This window comes from Mobula birostris, chromosome 8 (genome assembly GCF_030028105.1).
Source record: "Mobula birostris isolate sMobBir1 chromosome 8, sMobBir1.hap1, whole genome shotgun sequence".
Taxonomy (NCBI): Eukaryota; Metazoa; Chordata; class Chondrichthyes; order Myliobatiformes; family Myliobatidae; genus Mobula; species Mobula birostris.
The window spans coordinates 67185230-67197319 of NC_092377.1; the positions used below are offsets into that span (position 1 = coordinate 67185230).

General features: G+C 40.9%; 1 protein-coding gene across 1 annotated transcript in view; it reads left to right on the forward strand.

Moving 5' to 3' along the window:
* Positions 1 to 1234: 1234 nt before the first annotated feature.
* Positions 1235 to 12090, forward strand: part of LOC140201364 (synaptojanin-2-like) — a 112239-nt gene continuing 101383 nt past the window's right edge. Inside the window, exons 1-2 of the mRNA XM_072265366.1 lie at positions 1235 to 1529; positions 5828 to 5914. Of these exons, the coding sequence (XP_072121467.1) occupies positions 1406 to 1529; positions 5828 to 5914 (211 nt within the window). The 5' untranslated portion in view covers positions 1235 to 1405. The remainder of the gene's footprint in view (positions 1530 to 5827; positions 5915 to 12090) is intronic.

Consider the following 12090-nt stretch of genomic DNA (forward strand, 5'->3'; position numbering starts at 1 on the left):
AAACAGCAGTGATAGAGGGAAGTTGATTGAATGAACACTAACAGGACAGATAGCATACTATATGGAAGAATGAGAGTTTATTCTCTTTGGTAGAATGCTGAGTTTTTTTAAAATGGTCAGATATTTGGAACTGAATTGGATGCAAGGTCTTGACTTGATACACCAACTGTTCTTTTGCCTCCACATATGCTGCATGATCCCTTGAGTTCTTGCCGCGGTTTAGTTTTGGTCCACATTCTAGCATCTGTAGTCTCTTGTGTCTTCACACATTACCGCTGCTGATTTAATTATCAGCATTCTGGGTCAAGGTCATTCATCAGGCATGGAGAGAAAGACAGTCAGCATAAAGAGGGGGAGTGATGAGACTGGAGTCGGTAAGTGATTGGTGGACTGAAGAGGGCTGGAAGATAATGTGCAAAGGAACCAGGTTGGCAAGGAAGGGTGGAGTTAGAAAATAGAGGTCGGTGGGTTTAAGGTGGAAGGAAAGGAACTGGTGGAGCCCAATTTTGGTGAGGTACACAGGGAGGCATTAACTGTTATCTCCAACCCTCTTTCCCCCCCATTTAAACGCCCTTCCCCAGTCAGTTCAAGCCCCATTGAAGTACTGTACCACAGTCATTCTCTGAAAGTCAGATACTGTTTGTTTTGAAAACATGAAATAAAACAAAATCGAACATTTTTTTCTTGCTTTCTTAACCACACAATAGCCAGCCTTACCAATTTGTTGAATATTTAGTTTCTTTAAAATAAGACTGCTTGAGTTAATTGTGCCAAACTTTCCCTCGCGTACATGTAAAAGATCCCCAAAACATCAATTTGAAGAAGAATATTGGAGTTATTTCGGTATCCAAATTAAAAATCTATCGGACCAGTAACCCTTTGAGACAAAGTTTGCCCATTTAAGTCGGGGCATGTCTGGGATATAAACTCCATGGTCACCTTCACCCTCAACTTAACAGCCCATAGAGTGTTGTCCCTGTCTCCTCTATAGTTAACTTGGACCACTACTCACTTGCTTACCACAAGAACGCGGAGTGCCAGAGTCCAACCCAGCTCGGCTATTTCTTCTGGACCACTGTCTCCACCCTCCCCATCAAAGGCCATATCATTGCGGAGCCCCTGCGTGACTGCAGTTGCCTCTTCGTTTACAACCTCTCGATGGCGCTCCCGCCCAAGTGAAAGTTGAACGAGTTCTTGGCTCCGTACCTGCTATTGGCTGTGCTGCCCGAGACTGATCCACCTTGGACAGGGCGGAAGGAGAGCTTTGGGCTGGGTAGCGGGAGTGGTCGGTTTTGCGGCAAAGTTTCCGGGGAGATTGAACCGTAGGTGGCGAGCCGCTGCGTAAATGGAAGCCAGACTTAGGAAACGCGCCGCACTCTGACCAGTGTTTCTCTCGAGCTCAGCCATGGCTTTGACCAAAGGGTTTCGAGTGTTTGAGAAGCGGGAGCCCGGTTTCTGTAGCGTGCTGCTGGGCTCTAGGAATCGCCAGGATTGCCTGCTGTTCAAGGCGGGTGCGGTAGCCGTCGTGTGTGAGTAGTCGCCCGCGTTTCCGGGGTGGCAATAGGGTGCACCCTTGGGACTTACCCGGTTCAGTTTAGCCCTAGGAACACGCAAAAAGCAGGTGGGGGGGGGGAGTGCTTCTGGGCGCTCCAGTTAATCCAGGTAGAAGGGGAAATCTGTCTGTTCTGTAAACTGAGCCCTGGTTTAGTGATGTGATATTAAAAAATCGAACTCAAACAAAATACTGGTATTGACAAATTTGTATCTTTCCCTTCAAACACTTTCACCTTGCCGGCATTGGTTAATGCAGAAATCTTTGCAAAATATACTTTTTATCAGTCTTCTGCGCGGATATTCAGGTTGCGTGTATGTGGGAGGGCATGAGCATTAGCCGAAATTGGGTACTAAATTGGGAAACAGGATGTCGTGGCAATAACCTGATTAGTTTTCGACTGCCGTGCAAATTATCGGAGGTAAATATTCGGAAGGAGAGGTTGCATTTCACTGGGCCCTGACATTAAGGTTCTGGCCAGTATGGTTTTGCGATTGGACTGCTTTTTAACTATATTGGTGGGACCAAGATATTCATGGAGAAAAGTAAATAGGATTGTAACGAAGGCAATTTATTTCGTATGAAGGGAATTTCCACCGCACCACAGCATACATCACGCAACTGCAAGCAACTAGCTAACAAAGTGATGTTGACTTTTATACAAATGGCAGGGAGTGAAGTCTGAAATGTAAGACTGTGTATGGTTTTAGTCCGCAAGTCTATTTGCTCAAGAGGGGTTGTCTTCATCTAATTACACAAGTCAGTTAAACTTGTCCACAAGGGTTCTGACAGTGCAAAGCGAGGGGAGAAAGCAGGCTGTGAGCCAATTGCAAAGGGACACACAGATTCGACAGGGGGATGGAAGATGAAGTACAGTCGAGGCAATTGTGAAATAATAATGACATACCGAATATTGCAAATACATGAACCCACTAACATTAATATCCTATAATTCTTTGCAATATGTACTGATTTTCTCCTTGAAGTATAGATGTAAGTACAGTTGATTAATAATAAAGTACAATTGTACCAATTTTTTAATTTGCCTTGTTGAGTCATTTGCAGGGAAGTACAATTCTGTATATGCTTCCATTAGTTAATGCCTTATAGACCTAAATTGAATTAATGTCACATTATTTAGGTTGCTTTGCAGTGGGATGCAGTTTGGTTAATGTTCAATGAGAGTGGAGTGAATGCCTTCCATGTTCCCTGACATAAGTACTTCTAAAATTTTAAAATCATATTTGGTTTAGAAAAAAAAGCAAACTCGTTCTCCCAGCCTACATACCTAATAACCTTCTGTTTGTTTGTGGTTTTAATATTCATCTGAAGAAGTAGATGTTGGTTTTGCATCTCAAGGATGCCTTTTAATTATCCTGTGTGGTGTTGTTTTGAAATTGTCACCTGCATTTGATAATCCTGTATTGGATGCTATATTTTTGACAGTTATGTTATTAATAGTTCGGTTAGAGCAGACATTGTCCAAACAAGAGAGGTAGGTTTATACATGTATCCAAAGGTGTATTTGTTTTTGAAATCTTAAGGAATGATGAAAACAATGGCCTTGAAGTTCCACAAAATGGTTTGATTGGGCAGGAATCTCCTATGCAGGAGATTATTAGTGCTACAAGAGACTGCAGATACTGGAATTTGGAGCAAATAAAATTCAGGAATTCACCCGGTCAAGCAACATCTGCAGATGCTGGAATCCAGAATAACATATGCAAAATGCTGGAGGAACTCAGCAGGTCAGACATCTGTGCAAAGGAATAAACAATGTTTTGGGCCTAGACCCTTTATGAGGATTGGAAAGTAAGGGGTATTGACAATTTCTTTCCAGATGCTGCCTATCCTGCTAAGTTCTCCCAACAGTTTGTTTTTTTTTTGATTTACAGGATAAATAGTTTAGGTAGTAATTTTAACTGTTTTATGTTCTAGTGTATGATATTCAGCCATGAATACACTGATACAGGTTATTCACTTTTTAGCAGTGCTCATTAATATTGGATGTCACTGTTAACAGATCCCCATTGTAGTGATTCGCAACATATACAGAATTATATGTTCTATAATTTCTATGTTTCTGTAACAGTAATTTAGTGTAGTTTTTGTTCTGACCATGTAAACTGATGTGAATTGAAGGATGCTGCATTGATGGGAGCTTAATTTAATTAGACAGGCTGAAGTATTCTCTTCATAAAAATATTTTCACTGATACATCTCAAAGGTCAGTTCAAGGTGAATGGGAGAACTTCTTGCAGGACTTGACATTGGGACATGCTGTCATAGATTAACTGTTGCCTCTGCAAATTTCTGGTCTGGTTCAGTTCAGTCTGCAAGAATGAAAAAGGTTGTTTCAAGGTTCTGTGTAGGTTTGTTTTTGTACAGAGTGTGGTAGGGTGCCTGACATCCACTGCGGGGGGTGGTGGTAGAGATACATGGATGTAATAAAAATGAAAGGGTATAGACTGAAGGTGGAAAGGATTAGACTGATTGTGGAACAGGCTGATCTAGTTCGGCACAATGTTGTGGGCTGAAGGGCTCGTACTGTGCTACACAGTTTTACGTAAATATGTTTTTAGCCATGGCAAACACACCGTGACTAGGTCTGAAAGAAAAGTAACCTACCAGTAATGGGAGAAGATATGAGATCTAAGGGATTCTGTGAATGCTGGAAATCTTGACTAACAAACAAAATGCTGGAGAAACTCAGCAGGTCGGCAGCACCTAGGAGGGGAGATAAACAGTCAATGTTTCAGGCTGAGGCCCTTCACCAGGACTGGAAAGAAAGGGACAGAAGCCAGCATAAAGGAAGTGGGGAAGGGGAGGCAAGCTGGCAGTAACAGGTGAGTCCAGATGAGCAGGAAAATGGGAATGATGTGTGAAGCTAAGAGATGATAGGTGCTGAACAAGATGGAAAGGGCCGTAGAGGGAATCGGATAAGATAGTAGATCATAGAATAAAAGGAGGGGAACCAAAGAAAGGTGATCGATGGAGGAGGGGAAGCGGAGGGGTGATAGGGCCACCGAAATAAGGGAAAAGAAGGGGAATAACCATTTCTCTCCGTTTTCTTTGATTTCCTGTGCCTTCTCACCCCTCTTCCCCAAACCTTGTTACCTGTCCATCACCATTTTACTTACCAGCTGCTTCTCTATTCTATGGTCACTTGTCCTCTCTTAACAGATTCCTTATTCACCCTTTTGCCTCTTCCACATCACCTCCTAGATTCTCATTTTATTCACTTTCATCCCCCCTTCCCCTACCCACTTACCTTCTTCCTCACCTGTACTCACCTATCACCTGCCAGTTTGTGCATCTGTTCCTCCCCCTATCTTTTTATTCCAGCTTCTACCCCCTTTCTTTCAAATCCTGCTGAATGGTCTCAGCTCTAGACAGCAACTGTTCATTTTCCTCCATTGATACTGCCTTGACCTGCTGAGTTCCTCCAGCATTTTGTATGTGTTGCGGAAGATATTAAATGCTGTGTTCATAGAAATCACAACTTGCCATGAGGAGTTTAGCAGTGGTATTACCAGAAGCAACACACGAGTAAGTCCACTGTTCTGTGATTGGTACCGAGAGCTAGAGGGTAAGAAATGTTAACAGTTTAAAGCTTGAAGGGAGAGGGGATGGAGTTATGAAGCAGATCATATTAAGCGCATGGCAACATGGACTGTGCAATTTATAAACACAAACAACAGGAATTCTGCAGATGTCTATTACCTGTCCAGCTCTTGGCTCCATCCCTCTCCCTCCTGTCTTCTCCTATCATTTTGGATCTCCCCCTCCCCCTCCAACTTTCAAATCCCTTACTCACTCTTCCTTCAGTTAGTCCTGATGAAGGGTCTCGGCCTGAAACGTCGACTGCACCTCTTCCTACAGATGCTGCCTGGCCTGCTGCGTTCACCAGCAACTTTTATGTCTGTGTAATTTATATTTGTTTTGAGTTGCCTTTAGTGCAGGGGTCCCCAACCTTTTGCGCACCATGGGCCGGTTTAATATTGACAATATTGTTGTGGACCGGGGGGTGGGGGGGTAGTGTTCAAGTTCAACAGTGAGTGTGACAGGGAATGAGAAAAGGTGCAGCTGACTCATATAGTTTCATATCGCCAAATCATATCGTTTCCTCGCGGCCCAATAGCACATGCTCGAGGCCTGGTGGTTGGGGACCACTGTTTTAGTGGATGTTAAAGCTCTTTCATTACTTAACCACTATTTAAATTCCAATTAGATCCCACGTCATTTGTGTAATGGGAATGTTTGGTTTTGTTTCAGCGTCAGTAGAGAAGGAGGTTGCGAAGGAACGTTATGAGAAAATAATGGATGCATATGGCTGTTTGGGTGTACTTCGAATTAAGAGTGGTAAGTGAACTAGTGGTGTTAAAATTTCTGAATATAATGGGATCAGGTAAAATAGGGATCACTTTTATAAAACATCTCATTTTAAATACAAAGATTAAAATAGCAAATCTGTGCTTCTGCATTCTATAATGCTGGTTTTATTAAAACTAATATTGTTGATAGTGTACGTATGCATATGTTTTTCTATTTTTTCATTTTCATTACGTTCAAGATATTTTGAAATGCCAACTTATTTCATACTAGAATGCACTTGTATTTTCAAGTATACTTCCAATTCCCTTTTTAAAATTACTGTGGAATGTTCTATCAGATTATGACCAGCTGTAAAATGAATTAGCCCATTCTACTTCTCTTGCCAATTATCTTAAATTTGTATTCTGACTTCTGTTTTCACCATTGAATTAATCGAGACTCTTCCATACGCTGAACACTGCTATTTAATCCCTATCCTTCGCTTTCCAAGAAGAACAATCAAACCTATTCTCTCCCCCTTGTCTATTTTGATACATCTCCTCAGTGTCTTTTAGGAGATGTTGATATCCTAACTGGACAAATTACCTCCACTGAAGACTAACCAGTGATTTATAACAATTTACAATTACCTTTGTACTCCTTTTATCTTCCTTTTTAAAAAAAAAGGATAATTTGTTGTTCCAGTTATGGTGTTGTGGTTAAATTACCAGATCAGTAAGTAATCCAGACATGAGGATTAACAATCCACAGGTAGAGTTGAAATTCTGTTATTACAAATGTGGAATGTATACTTGGTTAATTAAATAATCTGGAATTGAAAGCCCATCTGTTTCATTGATGTGTTATGTGGCATTACTGTTGTGCTGTATGGGATAGATTCCAGAATAGGTTTGATAGCTTATAATGGGACTTCATAGCACCATGTTTGGCTGTGGAGGACAGCATGATCTGTAATTTCAGAGCCAGGTAGATCAAGGATGAGTACAATTAGTACTTAAAAATGTATTTGGCTTCTGAAGAGTACGTGTCTCTAATGGCATTTAGTCTTCCGTCTTTTGTTAGTATCAGACTGTGACTTCTGAATTTAAAGTCACATCAAAGTCAGTTGCCCATTGAGAATGGAGTGACTTGGGCTGGTGGGTGGAATTGTCCTATTTTGAAGTCTCCTAGCATGCCTTAATCCTGGGAAAGAAGCTGGTATTTAAAATAGAGATCAGTGCCATCTCTATATGAAATGGAGGGATTTTGTCTGACAGTCACGTCAGCGTGTCCTCATTTCTAAAGATATGGACTGATTGCCAGGCCGGTGTGTCTGCATCATGTTTTAAGTAATGGGTAGAAGGGTTAAAGAGATGATAAAATGTTTACCTCAGGTGGTGGTGGAGGTCTGGAACTGGCTATCTGAGAGGGTGGTAGAGATTGAAGCACACCACATACATATTAAAAAAAATGCCTGTTGTGATCTGTAAGGCAATAGACCTAAGAACGGGAAGTGGGATTAGGCCGGAGTTTGTCTTTTAGCCACCCATTGAATGACTTTTTCTGTGATTTCCCTGATCTGTAATATTGTGCTGTTTACTATATGTTACATTTTTTTGTTCATCAGTTCAGTTTTCTTCTATGTCTGTCAATTCAGCAGTCTATGACCACATTCAGTTATCCTCAAGGATCAACTTTTTTTTAAATGTTCAAGACTTTTTAAATATGTGGAGAGATGATGGGATTTAATTTCTCTGCTACTTTTTATTCTCTTGTTATTAACAACATTTTATTTATATTCAGAGAACTTCATAGAAAAGCTAGAAAGTCAAGGCTCTTGTGTAAATAAGGAAAGTATTAAAAACTGATAAATCCCAAAGCTGTGAATCCCAGAGGTGTAAGTGAACTGGTGTCACAGGTTATTAATGCTTTAACTTCTAAAATTCTATAGATTTTGAATGGATCCTGGAGGATAGAAATGTGAGTCCATTATGAAAGAAAGGAACAGGAGATAAAATTGAGAACTAGGATTTGAGATTATACATTGGTAGTAAGAAATATGCTGGAAGTTTTAATAAAGAATATGTATAGACTCTTAGAAAATAATAATAGACCAGCAGATTTGGCAGGAATCTATGGCGGAGAAATCTTGTGTTAGTAATCTATTGGATATATCTAGTGTTGTACATGCATTAGAATTGGTGAATGTTGTGTATTCAGATTTTCAGAAGGCTTTTGAAGTCCCATATGGCAGGTTGGTGAAAAATTAGAGCACCTAGAATTGATGGCCATGTCTTGGATAGAGAAGGAAGTGTAGATTGGCTGGTTCTGACTTGTGGGTTATTGTTAAATTCACTGCCATTTCTATTCTAGCAATAACCAGTGAATCTCCCGCATCTTCTGTTTTAATAGCTACTGGCGATTATTTCCAATTAGCTTTGGCCTGATTTATTCGGCTTATTCTCTTCCAGTTGACCATTCGTATCTCTGAATGAACATACCCTTTTTCAAAAAAATGCTACATATCATAACAATCAGTTTCCCAAAACAACATGTCCAATTTCATTTCCAGACCTCCATCCAGTGCAGCTTAGGCTGGTCAAGGAAGTTCTGTCACAGACCTTTCAGGAATTTTTCTCCTACTGAAAGTTTTGATTTTCTGATTCCCTCTCCCATCTGTCTTGGTGTTGGAAGCCAATAGGCAGCAGTGAAAACTGCTGCACTATTGTGTTGCTCTCTCATGTCATAGAGACTTCAGATATTATACCAAAGGAAATTTGGTAAATGGCAAACCGGTAATGACAAATGAAATTGAATTTGGAAAAGTACAGGATGTTGCATTTTGGAAAGCCATATCCAGTTAGGATTTCAACAGTAAATGGCAGGGCTCTGGTGAGTGTTCTTGAACAGAGGAACTTTTGGAATACAAGTGTATTGCCCCCTTAAAGTGAAGTCACAGGGAGATGGTCATGAAGAATGCTTTTGGCATTCAGGGGATTGAGTTTAAAAGTTGGGAGGTCGTAGTGTGGTTGTACAGGATGCTGGTGAGGTCACACTTGGTGTATTGCATTCAGTTTTGGTCAGCCTATTAAGGGAAATATGTTATTAAACTAGAAAGGGAGCATAAAAGATTTGCAAGGATATTGCCAGGACTTGAGGGATTGAGTTATAGGGAGAGGTTGGACAGTCCAGAAGTTTACTTTTTGAAGAATAGGAGACTGAGGTCCTTATAGAGGTGTATAAAATCACGAGTGGCATAGATAGGGTGAATGCACTCAGTTTTTTTTCCACACGGTTGGCGTCTTGGTCTTTTTCCTTCGATCAAGAAGCAGAGGACATAGGTTTAAGGTGAGAAGGGAAAGATTAAATAGGAACTTGAGGTCAACTTATTTACACAAAGGGTGAAATAGATATGAAATGAGCTGCCTGAGGAAGTGGTGAAGTCATGTACAATAACAACTTTTAAAAGACAGTTGGACAGGTATACGAGTGGAAAAATTTAGAAGGCTGTGCTCCATATGGTGGCAGATGGGACGAGCTTGGATGGAGCACCTTGGTCAGCATGAACCAGCTGGGCTGAAATGCAGAGTGGAACCGACCCAACTCTATGAAATCAGTTGGTTGAAAGAGAGCAGGAATTAAAAGCAGCATATGATCTATGGGGATAGTGTGTTTCTGTCTGATATGCTGGCCTGATTGCCCAAATTCTTACAAGAACTATTCTGGCTAATTTTACTTAGAATTATGAATGAGAAAGGACACCAACCCATCTATTCTGCCCCAGTTTTCAGAAGAATTACATTTTGAACCCATCACTTTATCCTTGGGATTCCTTTTCCCTCATCCATCTGTTGATCCTTTATTGATGGTTCTACTGAAACCATTTCCAAAGCAAATCGGGCATGGTGTACCTCAGCAACAGACAAAATGCTGGAGGAACTCAGCAGGTCAGGCAACCTCTATGGAAATGACTAAACAGTCAACGTTTCAGGCTGAGATCCTTCTTAAGGACTGAAAAGCAAGGGTGAAGATGCCAGAATATGCCTAATTCTAAATATGCCTCATATTAAATAATTTCTTCCTCTCATACATTGCTATTTTTGCTTTTCACTCTGAATCTCTGCTGTCAGTATATTGACTTCCCAGGTACTGAAAATAGTTTTAGTTTATCTGAAAGCTTCATGACACTGGTCTACCAAATATCTACTGCTCCAAAGAGAAGGAAGCACAGTTTCTGCAGTCTATTTATGAAACCTCACAAATGAGGTACATTTCCCTTGAATGGTAAGAGCAAGTAGGATCAGTCAAGTAAACGGAATTAGAGAGATTTCCATCATTTAAGATTTTGTGTTTGTTTATAACACCTTTAGTCAAGAGAAAGTTGGATTTTTATTGATTTCTGTATCACCTAAAATATTTAAACATTTTTGTCAGGTTAGGAATTAATGGTGTTGCTGTAAAGCACAAATGATTAATTCTCTACAGTGTCTTTTCTACAATAATTTTGGTGTTTTAAGTTCATTAAACAAGGCAGGTTGTGGGTACAATATAACATTGCTCATGCACCTTTCAAAAGGAGAAAAAAACCCTGCTTTATGGAAGTGGCTGTTTATGCTGACAAAGTACTTTCCAGATCTGGTAGGAGTTGGTAAATCTAATTGCCAATGAATTATACCCATCAACATATCCAACCCAAGGCAAAGCTGAGTTAACTGAACTTGGAAACCAGTTTTTCTACTCCAGTAGCTTTGTGGTGATAAGGAATCAGTTGCCAACAGGTAACTGAAGGTCTGGGGCTTATTAGTTTGCTAACTGTTTTCAGTGTTTCAGATCAATCTGAAATGTGCATGGAAGGAAATGTACTTAAGCTAACCAGCAGATCCAAGCATGTGTTCTGAATCTTCAGCTAATCCTTTTGAGTATTTTCCAGCTTGCTTGGAATTTTGTATTTTAACTATGATTGTTAATTGAGAACATGTAAGTATGAAATTCAGATTTATTTATCGCATGTACATGGAAACATACAATGAAATGTATCGTTTGCTTTAACAACCAACAAACCCAAATATGTGCCAGGGGCAATCAGTGAATATCAGCACACATTTTAGTGCCAGTACAGGATGCTCACAATATTCAGCAGAACAATACAAGCAGAAGCAGCAACAACAGAACTAAACAAGACAACAATAGCAAACCAAGTCACCCTCCCATTTACCCCCCCCCCCCCATATACACAGATAATCCCCACTTCACACCACCTCCAGCCTCCAGTTCTTGGCCCTGGACTCTCAAACTGGCAGACATCAGACCTCCAGCCCCTAGTGCCTGCCCCAGGCTCATAGACCTCTACCTCTGAGTTGCCAACTTCAGTCTTCAATCTTCAGGCTTTCTACATTAGACTCACTGAACTCTGGACTTTGATCTTCGGCTTTTCCCTTTGGACTTTGCCAATCTCTGGGTATTGACTGATCATGGTTTTGACCTCTGGACTCACATGGACCTCCAACCCTGGTGGCCTGGGGGTTCACAAGCCCTCGTCACTTCCACCTTTATGGACCAGCGTCTTGAGACTCACCTGTGGATCACTGGTCTCCTCAGTGCCTGCTGACCCAGTCTCCAAGATAGCTGGCCTTTGACCAAGGAGCACTTCGGGCCTCGACTTCCAGATTTATACAAACCCCTGACCCCAAGTGACTCTGACAGTTAATAGCAGCTCAGCTGCACAAGTAATCTGTTGTTTGGTTGCTCTCTCAGGATCATTTAGCCTGTGAGCTGATATATAAATTGGCCTTTCACATGGTCAGTTTTAAAATACAAGATACTAACCAAGCTGGAAAGTACTTTCACCTTTATGACAACTTCTATAAAATTACCCTAAGCATTATTCACAAGAGCAACCTCAATTTCGTGTCTTTTCACCCAACAAATCCTTCATCCTCCAGAAGGGCATTGATAAGAGTGAGTGGGGGAATGATTTTTGTCGTGCAGGTTTAAGATGATGGATTAGAATAAAAGAGTCATAGAGCACGACAGCACAGAAATAGACTCTTCTGCCCATCTAGTCCATGTCAGTAGCCCCATCAGACTGCATCTGGACCATATCCCTCTGTACCCCTCCCATCTATGTACCTGTTCAAACTTCACTTTGGCAGGGAGCACGTTCCACACTCTCAACACCCACTGAGTGAAGAGGTACCCCCTTAGATTCCCTTTAATTATTTTAC